The sequence below is a fragment of the Pleurodeles waltl genome, chromosome 4_1, assembly GCF_031143425.1.
Source record: "Pleurodeles waltl isolate 20211129_DDA chromosome 4_1, aPleWal1.hap1.20221129, whole genome shotgun sequence".
In the NCBI taxonomy this organism is placed as follows: domain Eukaryota; kingdom Metazoa; phylum Chordata; class Amphibia; order Caudata; family Salamandridae; genus Pleurodeles; species Pleurodeles waltl.
This window is the reverse complement of record NC_090442.1, coordinates 191,204,938-191,228,289: the sequence shown is the minus strand read 5'-3', so window position 1 is coordinate 191,228,289 and position 23,352 is coordinate 191,204,938. Positions and strand designations below refer to the sequence as shown.

Here is a 23,352-nt window from a genome sequence, read left to right as displayed (position 1 = left end):
GGCCTCTCCTTTGCTGACTAAGGTACCATAACTTGGAGGTATTCTAAGTGAGCACCCAATCCCAGAAAAAGGACCCATCTGCATTGCCATTGGTATTTAGTGATGCTATACCCCATGGGTACTGTCAAATATTTTCCCAGGGGCCAAAAAGTAAGGTCTGTGGTGTGCTCAGGTGTCACACAGGTGCCAGTAATGGGAGTCAGGTGAAAGGTGGGTGTAGATGGAGTGAAGAATGTATCTGTTGAAGACAATCATTTTGGGGCACTGTTTCTATACTGCCCTCTATATTTATGCCCCTAGTCTCCAGAAGAGACACAGAAATAACCATACTGTGTTATACTGTATCATAGTTACTATCCATCTACTGCACCCTAGAGTAAGCCTTTTCTGCTCGCAATAGTTACGAGTCCTGGGTTTTATACCAGGTCTGCAGGTGGCTGTACTTGCACGAACTTAGTTCAATGCACCATGATGAGGAAGATATACCATTTGAACTGCAGTCCCACAGCACCTACTAAGAAAACCTAAGAGGGAGATGTTCTCTAGGTTACCAACAGTCCCATAAAAGGTTTGGGGACACAGTGGTAATCCAAGCTATCTTTCATTAATAAGTTACTCACTCAAGGATCACTAGAAAGGAAACATGCATTTTGACATTTATTTTAAACTGTTACTTCAAAACTTCTCATCTAGCGCTCACAATATTACATGACATCATCACTGTTGCAAGACTCTTTTAATGGAGGTAAGACAGCTGGTTTCAGGCAGCAGCAGCACCACCGCATGTAGGTGACTGAGTCTGTCCCACACCATCTGGTAGCTGTCGGTCGAACCCTTTCAGCTAGCTAACAGAACCTCACCCAGACCTAGAAAGTAAAGGTGATTTGAGCAGCCCGAGGCATGACACACTGACTCTTCAGGGAAGTTGTGGTTGGCAGATCCTGCCCTTTCTTCTCATCTACACAGGTCTCACACACATAGGCAAACAAAAGATACAGGACAGTTTTCAATATATTTATTGAAAAGACTGAAATCTATGATAAAATATATAAGCTGTGATTATTAGGAAGAAGAAACATAGCACAATTAGAACTGTTACCATGAGTGAAAAGCTGAATAAACATGTGCCTAAAGACCCCTACCAACACTTCCTGGCTTCTACATGAGAGCGTAGCAGTGATAGCCTTTCTCTTCCCATACTAGTCCATGGACAGAACACCCAAACCCCACACCTGAAAAACAATTGTCTGCCTGCCATCTCCTCGGTTGGCTGTACAGGCAGGACCGAGCAGCAAAGTGGCAATTAAGTTGAATACAGCATAGGATGGCTCCTTTGGCTGGAATGACCTCTAACCTTCTTTGGCCTGTGTGATGTTTTTATAACAAAACATGTTATACTCTGAGAAACAGGCCTGATGTGATCATGTGTCTGAGTGCCGAGGTAGGCTGAGCACTTGTGGCGGCAATACTAGATAGATTACAGCGGTACACAATTAATTGTTGTGCAAGGAAAGTAATAAAAAAATTTCAGAATAGCAGCAGATTAGAAAAATAAAACAACCCCACTAAAATGCCAGTTACGCTAAAATTAATAAATTAAATGAAGCATGTAACTAGATAAAAGGGCACAGGCCGCAGGCCTACGCTAAAATAAGGATGCCCAAACAAGGCTCTAAATTGAATCCACAACATCACAGAAGATAAACATTAAAAGCAGTGAAGCATTTCATGAACATAGAAAATAGGGGGGGAAAAAAGTTGAATACATTTTGTAGCCCAAACATCCTCACTGTTCAATCTCTAGGCACTATGCTAATTCTAGCAGAATGAATAAACAAGTTTATTTCTCGACCTTCAGAGGTGGTGCACATTCCTGGGACAACAAAATGTGCTGTCTTTCTGAAACAGCTGCCAGTTATTTCGAAGGGAAGACATTCTGTTTGTTGACCCAACATCGCTCTGGAACCTTTCAGTGCAACCTAAGCCTCAGAGTAGAATTGCTGTAAGCTTCTTTGGTTAAGGAGGAATGTGGTGCCACGCAATCTGGATCTACGCCCTGGGTGAAGTTTCTCTCTCAACAATGGTCAATTCCCATGGTTTATATAGGGTATTGACCATTGATTTATCTCACGATTTCAGAATCAAACAGCGGTTTTAAAACACTACTTTTAACTGGACTTAATTAGTGGGATGTAAAATACGTCACTTATGAAAAATGTCCTCACCCATTTGTGTCATTGTTAGTTCACATTTGCTTTAAGTGTTAAAATCTTGAGGAGTAGATAATGAGGGAGATGTACTACACTTCTGGCACCTAATGGTGTCACAATTCAGGCTGGAGGATGTTTACACATGAATAACACTTTTAAAAATTCTGCGAAAGATGACAAAATGCTGAATGTTAACTAAAGTGCAGACAAGCTAACTACAATGCAAACTGCAGCTGAAAATTGAACCTGTCCTCTATGTGTTTAAGAACCTTAAACGCTCTACTAAATGTAAAATAAAGAAGGCGAAAAGCAAGTGATGAAAAATAAAATATTATGACATCGCAGGAATAATCCTAAACTAAACAATCTCAGAAATTTCATTATTAGGAATACGTTTTGCATAAGGTTGATTATCTCAACTTCATGACACTTTCAGAGCAGAAGAAAATGTTAGAAACATTCATTTGATGGGATCAGTTCATTACTTGTTGCATGTTCAATAACCTCTTCATACTGAAATGAATGATGTTTCTGCATTGGAAGACAGGACCAGGACACTAGCTTTTGTGAGTCATGTATGCAAAGGAAGTACTTGGATTATTTAATTGGAATGAAAAAGAATCTTAGGCCTTATTGGTAAACATTCGGAAAGCTTAGAAATAGGCTCAGTTAAGGCAGTGCAATTATTATTATTATTTTTTTTTTAAACAAAGACCCTCCTGCTCGGTTGAGACTTGCACTTTAAGTGTTGCTTATAAAAGGAGCATATTAGTTAGTTCTTCTAACTGTTATTTGTAAATATCCATGCACACACTTTATTGCTTTTCATTGTATCACTGCGTTGTTTTAGATTCTTGGGAAAGAACAATAAAAGTGTCCATGTATGGGTTACAGAGTGTCCTATTAACATTTGTTTTAATGTTTTGTTGAGATCAGAATTACAGAAGTAAAAGCTGAAAAGTGTGTCTCAGATATCTGAACAAGTGTTATTTCAATTACAATACACTTCTTCCTTCAAAACCTGCATGTGAGCAGGATTGTTGAATAAAAGTCCACAAACAAGGGCTCATGCGCAAATGAGATTTCGCAATGGGCATTCACTACTGGTGCTGGAACAATTTTCCGAGGGTGGTGCCGGCATTAATGATACATCATTGAAGTTATATGGATCTTGACTAATCCATGTGTCGCACAAGGAACTAGTGTAGCAACTATATTCAGCAAAAGAGCAGAGAAGGTGTAGCATTTAGGTTGTGGTACCTTCTGGAGCTCACTGTTGCAAATATATTACTAAAGCACTGGGTGGAGTGCGCTGTGATTTATAGACAACACACGTTCCACTGAAATGACCACTACATTTGCACAGACAGTTACTGATAAAACTAAGACGTGCACAATGTGTGAAAATTGGGTTTCAGCGATTATTTCATGTGTACATCACAGTGTACAGCTTTGTTCTTATTAAAATCTTTGTTTCCACCACACTTCAGAATTACAAAAATGTGCTTAATTTGTACTTAATTTCTAATATATTCCGAAATATTTGTTCAGTTCATTTACAGGTGCTTAAATTTTGCTGTGCACTCAATAAATAAATTAAAAAAAAAATAAGGACATACTCCAGCCTTTCCTTTCAACTCCCTGTTTCCAGCAAGACTGGTGCATAGTTCACTTTACAAACATCTCATTTTTTAGCAGTCGGAGAAAGAAAAGTAAACACCAGCCTACCTTTTAAAAGAACAAACAGCAGTTTGCCAGACATTTAACATTAGTGTTTGAAAGCAAAGCAAATGCACCAAAATTACAAAATAAATTAAAAAAGGGCTCTTTATTGGTCATTTGCCTTCTGTACTCTCACATGGTCACAAGCATACCTGACTGCTGAATGCTTAGTGCCAGAAATAAGTAGAATCAGTCATGCAGAAAAATAATAAGAGGAAAAGAGAACTTCTTGACCACAATGTGGACAGAAACGTGAAGTGGGTTACCATAAATGGTGGGTTGGATTATAAATCATCCCTGTCACCAAAAGTATAGCAGGCAACATATGATGTAAGAAACTTTCTCAAAGAAATATAATATGTTTAATACAACCCACTGAGCTACAGCAGCTGCCCTGTGAACTAACATACGAGACAGCTGAAAACACCAGCACTAAAAAAAATAAAAAAATAAAAAATAAATTGGGAAAGTAAGTAATTGTGGAAGAATACAATCAGAGGTGTGGCAAAGTGGCTATGCTCTACAGGAGGGACAAAGACATGCTAGACGGCCTAAAACAATTTAAGGCAGCAAACAGAATGCAAGCAAATGTGAGTTACAAAACACAAAGCCAAGGGTAAGCAATGGGCAGAATGCAATCCCACATAAGCTCTAAGCCTGCCCCCCGTATTTTGCTGCAATCAGATAACTGTGCTGTCTGATAGGTTTCAACCCAAAATAGGGAGGAAAGCCACTGAATCAAGACCATCGAAATGAGATAGGCAAGAAAGCAGCCTACTTATAAACAAGGTGAGGGGCAGACCCAGTAACTACTTTGCATTTTATTGTAGTTAACAGGTCTTCAGACAGCGAAACCTGATTGTACGCAAAACAATAGATAGAATACTCCAGGTCACTCCACAAGCCCCAGTCTTACCCCTGTTAACTTACATTTTCTTCTGCTGTTCTATCTGCTTCTCCTTCTTTTCGTAGTACTCCATGATCTTCAGTCGCTGGGTCTGCACAAGACGACCTTTCTCAATGTTAAACTCTTCTTCTGCCTGTAGAGGGAGCAAGTGGAAACAGAGTTAATAACTCAGACTGAAAAGTGTTCAGGAATTTTGCACCGCAGTTTAGTGCTAAACCCAGAGCTAGAACGTATCTAAAAATGCATGTTTGTGAAAATTAGAGTGGCTACAGTAAAACCAAGGTAATACAGCAATGATTTAATTTAAGTAGTATATTGCAGCTTAAACAAGGTTTTTTTTAATATCATACAAATTTTAACTTTTAAGTTTTAAAAAATTGCCATCATCACATACCTAACATTTATTTTCAGTTTAAAATGCTTCTTACAATGGGTAAAAGATATCTAGTTCTTTTAAATCTCTTCTTTGGACATAGAAAGGCTAGAAACACTTTGCTCAGCTGGGGGTAATGAGTAATGCAACAGTGAAGAAGATGCTTTCCATGGAGGCCTCCTGATGGCCTGACCAAGTGAAAGGTTTGCTTAGCAGAAACAGAAAGGGTTGGGGAGTCCTAGTGTGAAGGGAGGAGATAGTAAGTCAGCAAACTAGCAAACTACAGGAGCACAGCAGACGAGTACCAGCAGGTGAGAATCACCTACTGACCATCATGGAGGTACTGATGATACAGAGTTGCAGGTGCTTTGAGAGCAGAGACCAAAGGGGGGGGAGTGGTTATTGAACACCAGCCAGGCTTGAAGGTGCCAAGCAGGTTAAACCACTAGCAAGTAGTATTGGATTGGGAGACAGACCTTGGCAAACTTGGCGTTAAGGGGGGCCCTTGTACTGAGGCAGGAGTGGGACTGTGACTGCACCTATATGCCAGCTCCAGAGAACCAACATTAAAAGGGGACACAACCATCATGCCAGTGTGCTCGGACTGTGAACGCGGACAACCAAAAGTAGCAAAAAACTAAAGCAGACCATAATTGAATGCACCCCTGAAATCCAAACTGAAGGAGATGGTCGATGCAGTTATAATGGAGAACAAGGTACTGGCTAATAGAGCAGAACAGCTGTAAAAATGTGATAAAGCGGCAGCTGGTCTCTTTGATGGGTTTACCTGCTACAATACTTTGAAGCAATCCACAATTTTATAGCAAACTGGGATTGGGTCTTAAATCTTCGGATGTGGACAAATGTAAAAGAACAAAATTGAACACAAGTGGAGCTAGTCAGAAAGATAGGGGGAGTAACACACTGATATTCTGTATCAGAGACCTTGGAAAAAAGAGGACCTTTGATACCACCAGTCAATATAAAAAGTGGAAATGCAATGGACATAAGGCCTTAAAGTTGCCTGAACTGGCGCCACAGAAAGGCAAAAAAAAAAAAAAAAAAGAAAAAGCCTGATTGTTAAGAAGCTGCTTATGTTTTAAAGAGACACACTTTATCCTGATCTTGATGCATTCTGTTACTCCATGTCAAAATCTATGATGCCATTTGCCTGTATCCTGAAAAGAGAGGGCCACTAATGCCCTGAGTTGTAGAGAAGACCTCTGTCCTGATTTTTGAAGAATCCTTAATTCTCAGTCTTAATTTCTGACTGTACCTGTGGTCTTGATTTTTGTTGACAGAGTTACTGGGAAGCAATGTGACCTAAATTCTAGCAGATGAATCCTACATGAGGACAGTCAGCATTGTATCCTGAAGCCTCGTCACTATGAGTCAGTATCACAAGGTATGGTATTTGTTCACTTGATGTGTAATTATCACCATGGAAATGTCTGACTTTTAAATTCATCTCATAAATGTATTTGGTTTCTTTCCAAGTACAATAAAAAGGTAGGAGTTCTTACAATACAGGGAGATAGTGGAGCTGCACCAGAACTATACACTGTGCTCAAGCAACTACATTGAGATTGAACCTGGATTACTGCACTAAGAATGGCATCCAACTCTCTGACCATATTTGCTCCCTACATTGGCTCACTGCAAGTAGTTTAGAAAGATTTCCTCACTAGCATAAAATAATGTTCGATTTGGAACTCCAACAGCTCGCATTTCTGTACCCTAACCTTTAAATCAATGGGGCTGATACAGAGACTTGATAGAACAAAGGCATAATAATTGCAAGAAACTGGATTATTATTTGAGGTGGGTGAATAACCACCTCAAGTAGTAATTACAACCTTTGTCAAGGTGTATCGTCAATGTCACTAAATTAACCTGATCTCAGCTCCGGGTAGGTATGGCACAGGGTAGACAGGCTTAACAAAGGATAATGTTTGAAGTATTTATGCAGTAGAAAAACAGCAATAAGATCAAAATGCTGAACAATAAATATCCAAAGCCAAATTGGAAAAAAGTACAATTTAATAAACTAAATGACACCAAAATAACAAATACAATATGGGAGCTGGAGATATGTTTTTTTTTTTTTAGGTTTTAAGTAGATATAATGCCACAAAGTGCTAGGGGCAATTTGAAGCTGACAGTGATGGAGCGTATACACCAACCACATTCATCCTGATCTGACTTGGGGCCCGATTTAGAACTCAGTGGACGATTACTCCATCACAACGGTGACAGATCTACTGTCCGCTGAAATTTGTCTCCCGTAAGATAAAATGGGATTTAGATTTCGGCGGACAGGATATCTGTCACCGTTGTGATGGAGTAATCCACCCAGAGTTCTTAAATCGGGCCCTGAGGATTTTTTTTAAGTCCCAACCAACCACAGTAGTACATTTCTAAGGCCCCAGGACCAAAGGGGAATCACTTACAAGACACAAAGGGTGTCAGGCAGAGGCCATCAGCGGGTCTTGTGGCTAGTGATTAGCTGGGTACTTCCAGGAAAAAGCCTCTTAGTTTGTTGTCTCCCTGTAGCCACAAAGGAAGGTCAGCTTACTGGTCCTTGGAGTCCACTTCTTTGTCCTGGGTACCAGAGGGAATAGGTCCAGTCACTTAGTTCTCCTCTCACGTTAGAGGAAGCATGCCCAGTCCTCTTCTGATCTTCTACAGGACTGGAAATTGTTCTGAAGTGGGTGCCTGGAAATGCCACATTTATACCTGCCATGACCTTCTGGGTAGGAGTGGGTCCTAAACACTCCCAACCAATATTGTTAAACTTTTCAGGCCTAACCTACCTACTTTTGCTGTAGTTCCCACTGTTTTACTGCAAACAGGCCCACAATGCATTTTATCAGGGCAAATCCAAGATAGTGACGTTCTGGCGATATTAAGCTTGGGCTATGAGGGGCGGGGTGTCTAGGGAATGTACTATGGTAATCCTAGTGGCCTCCCACACCAGACTCCAGTTTGAGGGAGGCACTGTACCCACAACAAACCCAGAGACAGACTTCCTGTAGGACAAAGCAGGGTCCTTCAGCAACTAGAAAAGGGATCCTTAAGAATTGTCTTGGCATCTGGTTTTATCCCTTTCAAGTGTTAAAAGTGGCTCAACAGACCTGTCGAGCAGGATCTATAGTGTCAAAAAGGATGCCAACAGCCCCGGTCCTGTATATTCTGGGGAGTTCAGAGGAGACATCTTCACCCATTCAGGTGAAACTATGGTTTGCTCCTGGGAGGCATGCACACTTTTTCACACCTAGTCAAAGCTGAGCACAAGCTGAAATCTGGCAAAGGCTTATGTTAATTAGCCATCTGATTGTTCAGGCAGGTAAAGGGTAACTTTCTAAAAGTTATTTTACCAACAAAAACAAATACAACTTCAACACTAAATTAGACTTTTAATAACTATTAAAAATAGTGGTTTAATTATTATTCAACCTGATCCCCTTCCCGAGATACAGGCACAGTATTTAATTTAACAGCCTTTCTACATTGAAAATAGCTTTTGGGTTCTAATTATTGTAAGGACATGTTAACTTTAAATTTCTACTTGCCCTAAAATTGAATACCATGAACCTTACCTTGTAGGCCACACTACTACTTTAGGTTAACTTAATATTTGAAAGAGTTTGTTTTGACAGGGTGCAGTGCATATTTTGTACTGTTATAGTCAGGCTACAAAGGTAGGCCTGAAGCAATGTACGCACCACCACTATGGTAGATGGCACAATAGACCTGTAGTCCCCTTGTGGCAATTAACTTTTAGGCCCTGCGCACATTTTGAACCATATACTATTGTCTTGTTGGCAAGTTAAACATACTAATAAGGAGTATGCCAATTTGACCATGCTTAATTACATGCACTTGCTTAATTACAGGCACTTTTACTGCTGGTTAAAAGGAGTAAAGTGCATAGAGTTCCTAAGCCAGCAAAGATAAAGTCAGTAGCAAAAGATGAAAAATTAGGGGTGACCATGCAGAAAAAATTATTTTCTTACACTAATACATAAACTATCATTGTTAGGAATACTGAAGAGCTGACAGGGAAGTGAGTGATAAGTGAGGGTGCTGTAAGTGTGCTTGTAACATCTGAAAACATACAACTGACTGATCTATCAAGCTGCAATGAGACTCCTGCAGAGACACTTGTACTATGAAATGCTCCTGTGCTCCCTGCTACAGGTACCACTGGCATCTGGTCTTTTTCCCCCCAGTACTCTCACAGATTACTCTTTCACTCACTTATTCTCTCCTAGAAGTTCAAGGCCCTGAAATCCCAGAGAAAAATGAACAGCATTCCGCGCCTTCCATATTTAATGAGGCCATGTCCTAGTTGAGTGCATCTGCTCACAGGCTAATAGCATATGGGCTTCACCAGAGTAGCCATTTAGGCAAAACAGGTAGAGGCCTTACACACTGGAAACCTGGTTGAGGCTACTTTAGGTGAGGGCATCTGGAATACAAAGGTGGTCTTGAATATTTGGGGCAAAGGCAACTCATTTTGTTTTCAACCAACAAAGACGTCTTTATCTGAAAGGTTTAATCGTTTCTGACTCTGCCTAAGGACCTTCTACAGACCCTTCAAATATTCCTAAGACCAAACTGCTTGGACCCTCCTCTTATTCCATTATTTGATTTATCAAAGGTTTTTAATTATTTTTCTATGGAAGACGCTGACATCAGAAGGGTGGCTATGGTGTTAACAAGGAGTGAACAAGTTCAACTATCTGAGAAGGTGGATGCCAACTTTAACTTTGGACAAGCTCATAGGCACATTTAGATATACACATTGTTTTTCTACTGAAGATAATTTACAGGTAACATGTTGCCAGGAACCCTTGTCTCAATTATCACACTAGTGAACATCAAAGGGCGGCTTGTCACATGATTAAGATGCTTTGCATGGAAATGAGATTCACAAACTCATGAAAGGTCACTGTATCTTTAATAACACTGGACCCAAGTGTAATCACCCAGCAATTTGGAGTGCTGCAAAGGTGGTAGTCAAAATGTTCTAGTTTATTAAAAACAATGGTGGTTTCACTTCATCTAAGGGCAGGTATGGGTGCAATCCTAGGTCTGAGAGTTCCGTTTGCCATCCTGCGCAGCATCTGTGCCCTGTTAGATGAAGGTGGAATTATCACTTATTAGTCTGCTGCACAAAGACCATTGCTATTCCCGTTAAAAAAAATATTTCAGGCCAATCAGGATTCTGCTCAGGAACCCGGACATGCAATTGTGTGACAACACACTCCTTCACCTTCACTACATTTTGTTTCAGATTATTCAATTGTAGAGGTGTTTCCTTTCACCCCCCCCAGCATAAAGCAGCTGATGCATTAATGTCATTTTAAAACTAAACCTATGAGGTGCACCTATATATCTTAATATGCATCTCTTAACGTTAAGCTATAACCTTTCCTGCAAACACATATAAAGATGGGCCTTCAGCTAGTATGCTCAAACGTATGTGGATAACAATACTAGCAATGCTTTGGGAATTGTGTACACAGCAACTATTTATTTAGAATTCATTATGCACACAATAAAATGCTGTTAACGACAACATATGACATTGTTGTCTTTTTATAATTTATTAAAGCTGAACAAATGTGAACAACGTATCTATTATTAAATGAAGTTCCCTTCGCCCCTACTTACAACATGAACATTCACTGCATCTGAGGTAATTAGAATTACATTTTTAAAAAGCACACTGTGTGAAGACTATCAAGACAAAAACCTGTGCCCCATGTCTTGCTTGCTACTAGATACCACATACTCTGCATCCTGGTTATTTTATTGTATATTTTGTTTGAAATTTGCTGTGAAAAATAATACTTTTCTCCAAGCGTGTTATCAGCTACTGCCAACAAATCACAAACTGCAGACATAATGCAGTTGCATGAGATTTCAAAAAAACAAGTGACAAAAAAAAGCAAAAACTTGACTGGTTCTGTTGCTGCATTGTGATTACACGTGATGAAGAGGAATCCAACAAGTCGTGAAACACTTCTTATATTAGAAAAGCTGTCCGATTTACCAAATAAGGCAGGATTTAACTCATCATACAAATATATGAAAGAATATATATATATATATATTTGTTTAAAAGGGAACACAGTATAAAAGCTTAACAGCTATTTATGGAAACATCTGTTTCAAGTCAAAATAATAGGTTTAGACGGACTCTACATTCTCTACTTTGAGCACATTTTACTTGAAAATGGTAAACATTTACTTTCATACAATTCCCCAGCTTGACTAGTGACATAATTCACTCTGACCGCTTTGTGTATTGCTGCAGAGCACTCAAATTAAATTATGTATTAAATGTTTACTACAGCGAAAGGAGTACAGGGATTGTACAATGCAACCTTCATCATGCAGCTAAGAATCCACCTTCTTTTCAATTTGTGATCTTCATCACAGGCACAACTGAATAAAGGTTGTAGATATTACCTTGGCATCTATTTCTTCTGCCTTTTCATTAGCCTCTTGCTCAATGAAGGCCATCATATGTTTGATCTGTGGGGAAAACATAATGGACAGTTACTATATGCTCTGCAGATTTCATTGCATGACAAGTATTTCTACGATTTACAGTTGAATACTCCCATTAAATTGTGACAGCTAAGGTACCCAAGATCTGGCAGCCATGTTAGGTGAGGGACTGCCTATTGATTAAAAAAAAATAAAAAGCCTCTGATAAATGAAGTATAGCTACAACATCAGTGCAGACATTTTTAGTGGCGACCTGGTGAAATGATTATGCAACGTAACCTTGCTCTTTTGTTATACCATCATGTGTTCTGTTCTTTGGTTAACTACTGTTGATGTAGTGGAAACTGTTAATTACTCCTGTCTGCACCACCCCCCAGACAATAGTATCACAAAGACAACATCACAATATTATTACTGTTACAGCACTACCAGGGATTTGGAATTCCTATCGCCCGACGCCCGGGACATATTGTTTGAGGTCAAGGACAACAAGTTTACAAGTAGGCCCAATCCCCTGCAGCACAAACCCTTTGGCTGCCAGTTTACAGAGAAGTGAACTGTCTGCACTTGAAGTAATGTGTCCATATATTATTGCTGTTCAAACTTGTATGTATGGTTCATTAACGAATAGACTCCATTATTAGGGTGCGCGCTGTAATTAAACGTTTCATGGTCACACTGCACTTTCTGACAGTGGTTCCAGTTTAAAAAAAAAAGTGTACATACATGTTTGAAAAGTTTAACATTATGAGGCTAAGTATAATGTTCCCAGAATGCTCTCTGATTAGATGCAAATATTTGCAAACGCTTGTAAGCATGAGTTCAGAAAAAAAAATGGAAGTAGGAAAAAAAAAAGGTTTCTGTATTATGAAATTTTAGGTGCTATTTCTTTGAAGCGTCATTTAGTAAAATGTGTTGACGCATTCTAATGTTTCTAAAAAATATTCGTAATGGAAAATCAGTGTACCCATTTTCTGTGAGAGTATGGGAAGCATGAAACTAAACCAGCACTGGCAAAGCCAACTGATGCAACAGTTTTGTGAGTCTTTTGGTTTCGTCAATGCATGTCTTGTTTTGACATGGCTTTTGCAACTCTTTATTGTTTTGGGAGCTGCCAGGCCCTCACCATTGTAACAAACATTGGCAAAAAGCAAAAAAAAGTTTTTGGGTCTCAAAAAGCACACATTGCCACAAGTGGCTTAACAAAGGCCCCGCCCCGCAGCCCCCCTCCAGAAGGTCCACTCCGCACGGCACCTATGCTGAGGGAGTCTGGGTTGGGCGGTGAGGGGTCTTTGCAGGGGGAACCACCTCCAGTTTCGTTACGATACAGATTGCCACAGTAGTTCCTGGCATCAAATAAAAATGTGTATGCCAGTATGCTTCTTGTGGAAGAGCAGAATTTGATTACTCACAGTAAAGCCAGCCAAAAGATAGAGATAAAAATAGAAGTTTAATAAAAACAAAATGTCTTTGTTAACGCCAGACCTAATTATGGACCCAATTCTTAAAGAAAGTCATAAAAGTGCACCCGTGGTATACGTCTTTGAATTAGTGCCTTTCATGAATTCACAAGAACTTACAGAAGTACATCAGGAAACTGTACTCCTACAAAATATGTGTAAACTGTATTTTAGCACGAGCAAATATGCATGTGTAGATTTGCTCATGTGAAAATCTATTGAGCGTTTACAAGTTCACTTTCTCATTCCAGCCTTGGAACTATTGCTTACTGCTTCCTCCAGCCCAAGCATGTAGTTCTTTGGAAAGGTGGCAAAATAAAGAAATTGCTATAGTGCGGATTGAGATTGTAAGTATTCAAGCCCTAGTATAGTAGTAGCCTGGCATAATCAGAGGTGGCTATTATCAGAGCTCCAACATAATGAGATTGCTGCCATAATATGTCGCTGCACTACGTGGCACCAAAGGGACAAGTAGATTTAAGAAGCAGCCTGTCCAATGGACAAGTAGATATTTTAATAAATTCCACAACCCTGACTACCCACACACTTTTCAGAGACTGTTGCTCTACATGCTATCCCATATCACAGAAAAATGATTTCTTTTGTCCAGAAGTTCACCCAAGACAGGCAAAAGCAATTCCCACTAAAACATATTATGTCTGCCATTTGCGATAATCAATAATAATTTTCTACAGAATCCAATCAAGGAAATGCACAGGTTGGTCATATTAACTGCAATACGTAAGGTGATAAACAAAGCAGGAAAGGGCTGCCACAAACATTTGTTTACTTGTCCTGCATGTATTCCATACTTTCAAACACATACATAAGGTCAACTTACAAATGTGACTTTGGAAAAACACTGGGCAAATGGGCTTATGGTTCGTCTGTAGAGGATCCTAATGTACAAATTCTAAAGCTAATAAGAATATTGCACCCAGAATTCAAACTCCGATACAACAACCGAAAAATATCAACAATATGTATGTGCACGTTATCATTTGCTTATTGCATACAATCAAGTAACCAACTACAAGCATACTAGATACAATGGACAATATGAAGATGAAACCCTATAATTTTGGGCTCAGCTGGAGTCTTAGTTCTCCTGAAGATGTATTCATGTAAAACAAGCAATGGTTATTTTTATTATTTTAATAAACATAATTTATTAGGGATATCCTGCACAGTTTGTACTGCTCTTAAGCCATCACAGAATGCTGGGAGGAAAGCAAAAGTGTGGTAAAGGAGTGAGCAGGGACAGGTGTCTAATAAAAGTACAAGATATTTAACGGCACAAATAGTCGCATTCCAGTTTGGTTAGATGAAGAGCTGATAATCAGCCTCCAGGACTCACTGATAAGCTATTTCTTAATAGCATTATGGAAAAGCATTCACACCTACTGGACTGACTAGGTGTCTACAACGGCAGCTAGTCAAGGCCCCTTATTCTGGGAAGGCCCAGTGCAATGACCCAGTCTTCAGTTCCCTCCTAACCATGTAGTTCCCTGTATTTCGGTCTTAGCATTGTACCTATGTAGCTTCAAGCCTCCGAGCTTTGCACCATAAAATTGATGGAGAGCACTAGTTGTCAGTCATCTTAGGATGGATGTCGATTTTTAAGTGAAATTAACATTTAAGAATGTATTTTGAACTATAAGATAGGAGCCACTTTGGTCATACTAAGTATTTTAAAAAGGTCACTCTTTTAAGCATAAGGGAAAAAAAACAATCATCAAAGTGGTGATATGCGCTGCACCGTCTTGCCTCAATGAACAATTATGTGCCACTTGTGTGATCGTCATCTACCTACTTAGAAAGATAAAGACGCTCCTGCAGTTGTTTAAATAAGAGAGAACAAATGAGAAAAGGAGTGAAAAAAGCGCCACAAACAGGAGGAAAAAAATAAAACAGCTCAGGCCCACCTTGTAGTAACATTTTCACTCGGTTCAGTTTGGTTAACTTAAAGTGCATGCATTTTTGTTATTGCATGCACCTACGACCTTCTGACAGTGTTTCTAGTGATCAGAGGAGGGGTGACCAAAAGGGTTGACAATTAGAGTATGAAATGACAAGGCAATTTTGACAAATAGCAGGACTCCTGTGTTTGATCTTGTTTTGTTCCACGTTTAAATGATGCAGTGTCAGGGTGGTGGGCCAGACCATTGCCCGGGGAGTATGCTCTCTGAATCACCTAAATACATTTGAAAGTGCATCTTGGAGCCTTCAATAAAGTTAGCCATGGGGCACCTGCAATATGACCGGTCCTTCATGCTGTGACCTGTCACGAGACCCGGTCTCCGGTGAGGCCCTGTCAGAGGTCTACAACATGGAGGGTGGTGAGAGTGCCCCCTCCACCTTTCTCACACAGTTAAACAAACACCCACCTTGGAGACTGCCCCCTGATCTGAGGCCCCCGTGCCCTCTCAAGACCAAAGCCTCACATTAATAGTGGTCCCCAGGCAGCCCTCAGTTGCACATCCTACCCTCCGTAGGCCATTGCACTGTCCCGGTGGCTGGAGCGGATGCCCAGGACCCGGACGCAGGAGAGGGACTGATCCACTGGGGATCTGATGAACCAGCTGCACCACTGCCACAGGAGGCGATAAGTGCGAAATCCCAAGCTTACTGGCAGACGAATAGCCTGAGGACCTCCAGCTCCTCTCTGCGGCCCTCTGAGCCCGACCGGTGCCCCCGACCACACTTACAGAGCCCAGTCTGCGGGGGGAGGGAGGAATTCCTGTCGGAAGCCTACAGTGCAGAGGGTAGTTACAGCGACTCCCCGTCACATACAGTTAAACACTACCCGCCTGACAGGCCACCTCGTTGCTCTCACCAGAGTCGGAACACCAATCTGCATTGGATCCCGGGGGCAAGTGGAGGCCAAGTTCAGGGCGGTATGAGTGGACATTGTCCTCCTCCGCCAGGACCTTCACAATGCCACTGCCAGAATTACCAAAGATAAATCCAGGACATCCACAGTGGAAGACGACGTGAACACACAAATCCCAGGTAGCCAGTCTCCTTTCCCATACGAAGGAACTTCACCGATGCGCTGAAGAAACGGAGAATCGGTCTTGGCACAACAACGTATGAATAATTGGCATTCCAGAAGGCACGTAATCTAAACACGTCACCGATTACCTTGAAACATGGCTCAAATCCTGGATGACTCCCTATCAATTGTCCTCCTGGTTCACTACTGAGAGGGCTCACAGAGCTCTTACCCCCAAAACCTCCACCAGGTGCACCTCCTAGACCAATGATAGCTCGTATGCTTAACTTTAAATGCAGGGACGCCATTCTCAGGGAAGCTCGGACCCAAAGAGACCTCCTATGTGGGGACTCCAAGATCCTCCTTTTCCCAGACTACACCCGGGAAGTTTAGCAACAATGACTATCATACCTGGAGGTCAAACAGAAGCTCAGGGCCTTAGGACTTCAATATCGCTTCTCTTTCCAGCTAGGCTTCACGTAGTTTACACCAAAGTTCATTTCTTCGACATTCCTGACTCCGCCTGGTCACGGCTTACAGAGAAGTGCCCACTACACACATCTGTGGAGACCTCTCTCCGAGGGTCTACAACTTCAACAGCAACTTACCGCCCGCTGGAGACTAACACACAAAGATACCACACCCACTAACGGAAGAGGCGCCACACTCGCCGTTCCATATCTCCGTCGCACTCTCCCCAGCAAAAAGGACAATCCCCTGCCTTGATATGTCCTTCACAGACCACCATGTAAAATGCATCATTTGCTTGATTCCGGCATCAATGTCACCCACCGATGGCCAGTCAGGAACAGACCTCTTCCAAAGCCCCAAGTTATAATCTCAGTTATGTGGAATGAAATAGTGTGCAGACATCCACATTTGAACTTCCTCTGACATATGTTGATGACAGTCGCTAATCCTGGATTAAGGAGGGGTTCACCACTCCTATTTTGCTTAATATATTATCTTGGGTGTACGTATGTAGAGGACTGTTTTTGCATATGGCATTTTGGACAAGGACACAATTCAATTTCTTTACTGTTTAGTTCATAAAATCCACGACAATGTACATGTTACATTTAAATGTTAAAAGTCATTGTAATGTGAATAAAATGATTAACTGAAATCCCGTTATTATAAAATCACTAAATGCGCTGAGTTGTAATCATTTGCTGTCCTAATGAGGATAACCAATAATTAAATAGCAAATAAAGTCAACATAACGGTGAGGTGATGGTACAACAGAATGGAGCCGGTGGTACGGCTGGCTTTAAAATGTGCAAAATGGATCAACCAGTATAGACAGCGTGGCTGATTAATAAAAGATTGTCATAAGCAGTTTGCCAACAACTGTACTATGCTTGTCATTCTATAACAGTCTCTTACTATGGTTAGAAATTGCTTGTGCAAGTAATGATAAAAATGTCACCAGTTTTGTGTTCAGTTGTGGATTGGTTGGATCAAGACTTATTATTGCTTTCCTGCATGTACGGATACCACAAGCCTCAAAGCCTTTCTTTAGAAGAGTTACGCAAGCCGTATGCAAATAGGGGAATGTACATATCAGATGAGAAAAGTCCTCTTTGCTTATAACCACAAAGTCTACATGAGACATCACCACTGTATTTCCAAGATGGTTGGTAAGCCAGAGTTGGAAAACGGCTGAATCAGATGGACATCAATTTCTTTTTTATGTACACCAGAAAGGTCAGACTAAGATAAAGTGCTGGCTTCAAAGTTTCATAATACTTAAGCACCATCCATGTGTGACAGCACCTACTGAAAGTAATCTTGTCGACCACAAAGGAATGTTGTCTTATGCCTTTATTTATTATTTTCCTGAATGATGCAAATGGCAATTGCATGTCCCATGACTCCTTTGTTCTTGTTTTATTAAACTCTTTTAGGAAATACTTATTGTATGTCAACTAGTGGTAGTCTTCTTGTGCTGGTTATACTGCACTGATTAATGGGGAGGCATCTTAATTTAGTTTGATCTTGTAACAACGGTGTGTGTGTGTGTACATTCTCTCATTAATAAGACCGAACTCCAAGTGCACCTGGACAGTCTATGCGCTTTGGGAGGAGTTGGAACACCTTCTTGTAGGCCACTGCCTGCAGTCTATTCAATAGATCACCATCTTTTCCTTGTAAGGCAATGCTTGCATAAGCCCCCCTTGGCAACATTTTTGATGTCATCACTGTTAACAGTGGCTTAAAGGAGGGACCATCCTGTTTCTTCGCTAAAGTGCAGAATGCCATTACCAAGGCATTGCCTCTGCTCCTGATAGTTACATCTGTTGTCGATGTATATGTCAAAGTATTTGTAGTGTTTTACCTTCACCAATTTTAAATGGGCCAGACTTGCGTCCGATTGTCCTAGTTTTCGTTTTTGTTGCATTAATTTCCAATTTATTAGTAACATAAATTTGTCAGCTCATTCAACAACCTTTACAGGCCCACTTTTGTTAACCTCATTAAGAGCACATAGTCTGCATATGAAAACAGAGTCAACAATAGGTGCCCAACCACGGGTGATGTGAATTAACTTTATTATTATGTTGTGGTGTTAAATCTGCCATGAATAAATTGAATGGATGTGGAGCCAACAAACCCCCCTGTTTTAGACCCTTGTTTGTGAAGATCCTTCTTGATATCCTTGAACCATCACCCAGTCTGACACAGAATCAAGTGTCTGTATAGAGTTTTTCTATTCCTCAAAGTACGCTTTCTGGAATATTCCACCTTCGTAGCTTCCTCCATAACATGCCGCAGTCAACTCAGTCAAATGCTGCCGTTAGATCCACAAAACAAAGATGTAACTTTTGATGTTTTCGATTTGTCCACTATTAAGGAGAGAGCTAGGATATTTGTGTTTGTACCAAGGCCTTTCTTCCAGTCTGGTTAAGTGAATAAGGTTGTTTTCGTCTGACCACTCTGAGGTCGTCTAGGAGCAGTGAAACACAGTATTTTGCTTCAGTCTATTAATGCAATTAACCTGTAATTTGCTGGATTCGTACCAGCTCCATCTATATATATATATATATATATATATATATATATATATATATATATATATATATATATATATTGGGTTAATGATGGACGCACGTCAACTCGGTGGTATTCAGCTGGTCTTCTGCCTTTAATTATTATTGCTTTAACTCTGTCTTGCGAGTAAAATTTGTGTTCAATGTTGCAGGCTTGACGTTATTTCATTTTCTGCAGGGTCTGCCCCTTGCTTGGAACTACTGAAGCCCCATTCTTGGTTTATACTTGCTAGGTCCCCTCCTATAGGTGTTGCAACCACCATGGGGCAGCCCTCGAACATTTCTGCCAAGTAATCAACCCAAACTCCTTCCTGTACATCTGAGTTGATTAATTATTTCCTTGGCCTATTCAAGCCACTCACAACCTCCCAGGTTGATCTATAGTATTAGGCAATTTGATGGTGAAGATGACTTTTGTCCAGAACGCTTTTTTCCTTGCATTCCGGTCATCCCATAGCTGTTTTTTTATAATCTTTCCTCAATCTCCTTACTTTGTCTCACATTGTGAGATGCATATTTGTAGATTTTAAACTCCCTGAAAGCCAGTTTTATCTCCTTTTTGAAAAGTCAGCACGGTGATGAAAGTCTTAATTCATTGTTGCTGGCTGCTTGCTTTCTATTTGGGCTCAAGCCACCGTCTTAAATCAGTGGCGCGCAGAAATTCATCCGAGCCTTTATTGGGTTATTACCCATAGAAATACTTTCCTCTGCTAACTGTTTTGCTGCTTCATGCAGGTCTGGTAAAGAAGCTGTTGACCATATCAAGCGTTTAAGACTTGTTGATGTTAAACTCTGGGTCTGCTAATGCTACTGTATGCTTCGTGGGACTTATCCTAAGTGTAATCCTTTGTTGACAATAATTACTAGCTGTGGTGAATCTGACTGAAAAACTCACTAGGCGAGGGATCAAAGTGAGTGATAGAATTGTATTATCCATGATTGTGGCCCATAATAAGAATATTTTGGAGGAGTATCCTTCCATGTTCTACCGTTGATGACACATGCCCAGATACTCAAGAGCTGTTACTAGGGTTCGTCTCCGGCGGTCCATTTGCTTTGATGGCAGGTTGTACTGCGGCTTCACGTTCCAAAGATGGTTTTCTGCTATTAGATTTTCATCTTCATATGGGGTGTAAATTAGGTTGGCATTAAAATCTCCAATTGATATGACATCCCAGGTAGGATAGGCAAGTCTTAGATCAGTTAGTGTCGAAATTAACAGTCAGTGCTTGTTTTTTTTCCTTCGAGTTTGGATCCACATAGAAATTCAGCACCAGTGCATGGTTTGCATTATTTATTCGCCATTGATTGAACTTAATCACTTGCAGCCCTGGATCTGGAGATTGTAATTGCTCAGATGTACCATTCAGGGCTATGGATATATAAATGACTAAGCCACATTTTGGTCTTCCAAATTGCTCGGTTCTTCCGCCTTTACATAGTGATGAACAGAAGCCTCCAGTGGTAATTCTTCTATTGCCCATGTCTCCTGAAGGGCTACATTGTCAAACTGTTCCCAGTTTTGTGGAGGTGTACCCTCTTGTAGCAACGGTTTATCCCCAGCATTGTTCCACAAGATGATGTGCACATAAGAATCGTCTCCGTGCTTTCCCCTCTGATACCAGGATTCAGTCAGTTATTTTTCGGGGCATTAAGGATGGCTGATAACGAGATCCACTGTTTCAGACTTGAATCTTTTTTGGCGTCCGGACTCAGCGGGGTGAGGCTTTGCTGCTCCATGCTTTGCCTTCTCCCTTGGGCACTCTTCAAGACTGAGTAAACAGTGGTTGTGTGTAGCGTGGTTTCTCATTTCTTAATAATGTGATGCCCCATGCTTCGAAGTGTTTCCTGAAGCTCAAAATGAGAAAAGCAACCCCATGTGGTTAAAGTTTGTTTAGGCAGCTTGGAGTCTTTTTTGGGGAATAAACTCCACTGATAAAAGATCTGAGGATTTTATGTGATGTAGTTCCGGTATTTTAGCTAAACGACTTAATATGTTGTCTCTATTCAGGCTGTCAGGTGGACCTTGTCGTATTTGAGCATGAATAGTATTTGTGAAGGTGTATTGTCCTTCTCCGTCCTAGCCTTCTCTCCCTGGCAGTTTCTGAGATATACCGGGGAGTTTTCCATATAGGATCTTGAGTAGGTTGTTCGCTCCATCAGTGCCATGGAGTTGTGAGACATTATACTGATCCTAAAACCTCTTGTTTCCTTGTCGATTTGTGCATGATCACTTTGCCTACCAATCAGCAGAGAGGGTTGGGTGTTAAAGTCTTGGCCACCAGATTTAATGCATCCTTACTTCCTGTGCATTAGATGCATTTGCCAGTGTTGGTGCAGCTAGTTGTTGAGAACTAGTAATTAAGTCTGATGAAGGACTTTGAGGCTCTGACTGCTGTTTTACCTTATTTACTGAATGCGTGAAGTGGCCATGTTCAGCCCTTGTTGCGTCTGGGTTTATATTACTATTGGCAGAGGGATCCAGAGATACTCTGGTTGGGTTCTTCAAATTGCTAACTTTTGTATTTTTGTTTTGCCACTTGCTTTGTGCTGTAGGAGGTGTGGATGCTACTTCTAGTGTGTTAGGTGGCATTTCATTAGTTGATGCCGTTTGCGTTTTTATGTGTTGTTTCATTAACTGCCTTAATGGTGTTTTTCTTGGTTTCCACTTTACCTGAAGGATCGGGACACCTAATGGCTGAAGTTGGCCTTCAGACCTGTTACTTATGTCGAGCACCGTAGTAACACATGCTACATCATCCTCCTTGTTAGCCAGAATTGAACTATACATTGCTTTTGTCATTAACTGTTCAGCCTTTACTTCCACCATGTCCTTTGGATCTTTTTATAAAAAACGTTGGATATATACTATGTGTTGTCTTCGTTTTACACATTAAGTTTTCATTTCTTGCTTGCTTCTTCTGTGTTGGTTAATTTCCCCCAACAGGGTTCACTCCCGGATGCTCCATCTGGTTGTGTCTTTTGGTTGTCTGGAAGTATTATCATACCAGGCTCTAGCCTTATTGGAAGAGACCGCTTCCTTAAGGGATCTTACAAGCTCAGATGAGGCATGCTGCCAAGCTGCGCACGTAGGCTGTGCTTAATACTCCTTTGACACTGATGCCTATTGGATGATTCATGTGTAATACTTCCTCAGAATGTATGTAATTTGTGACTGTTAAGATTCATTTCTTGATTGTTCTTTTTCATATCTAGGATTCCTGCTACGACTGTTGGCAGTGTGCTTAATTTGTCGATAATGGGACTGCATGCATAAATTAGTATTAACAGTGAGTGAATAGCTTGAACTCTAATAATTAGATCCATCAATTTTTCTATTTTTATATTTATTCCTGAGTCTTGTGATGCTGTTAGATCCATTAGTTCTACCTGGATGTCCAGTTTGTCAGATTGCATGTTTAACGCTGCAATTGAAGCTTGTCAAGTTTTTTTTAGCAGCGTACTATTGAGACCTACCATGCCTAATTCAGTGTGCTGCGTCAACAGTGTTGTTGGTATGGTCCCCGTTGTTATGGCCCTTACTGACTGATTTATGTTTGCTCTGGCACTGTATTTGCAACTTGCAACTGTTACTTTCTCTCCATAAGATTGTAGAATTTCTGGTAGTTCCAATGACATTAGCACAGATTTTAGATGCTCAGGGCTGCCATCGTGTGATGCCAAATTAACTATTGTTGGAAAGATTGCGATTACTGTCTTAGGCTCCTTGGTGTTTTCTTGTGATATGACTTTGTCCACTAAAACTAAATTGATTGTTTTTGCTTCCATCGACTGTATAAGGCCTGCATAGCTTGAGATTAAAATTGATCTCAGCCAGGAGTTATCCTGGATGCCCAAATCTTCCTTGGAGCGACTTTTGCCCTCCTCAGAGGCGTCCGGACTTGGGATGAATCTTGGGATCGAGTGTAAATATGTTATAAGATGGTTTGATGCTAGTTGCCGAAGTTGGAACATTCCCAGCAACCAGATGACTAGCCTAGGATTTATTTCTGGTGGATCAATTTAGCTCATCTGATGCCAAAGACTTTGTTAATCTGTGCTCAAAGGAGCAGTCTGTAGCATGAATCTGTGCATGCGCTCTTATTACATTTA

General features: G+C 40.7%; 1 protein-coding gene across 1 annotated transcript in view; it reads right to left on the bottom strand.

Annotated features, from left to right (window-relative positions):
- The window catches only part of ATP6V1E1 (ATPase H+ transporting V1 subunit E1), a 138,090-nt gene that overhangs the window by 101,858 nt on the left and 12,880 nt on the right, over positions 1–23,352 (bottom strand). Inside the window, exons 2-3 of the mRNA XM_069228058.1 lie at positions 11,693–11,758; positions 4,863–4,972 (exon numbers count right to left, since the gene is read on the bottom strand). Coding sequence (XP_069084159.1) covers positions 4,863–4,972; positions 11,693–11,758 — 176 coding nt within the window. The remainder of the gene's footprint in view (positions 1–4,862; positions 4,973–11,692; positions 11,759–23,352) is intronic.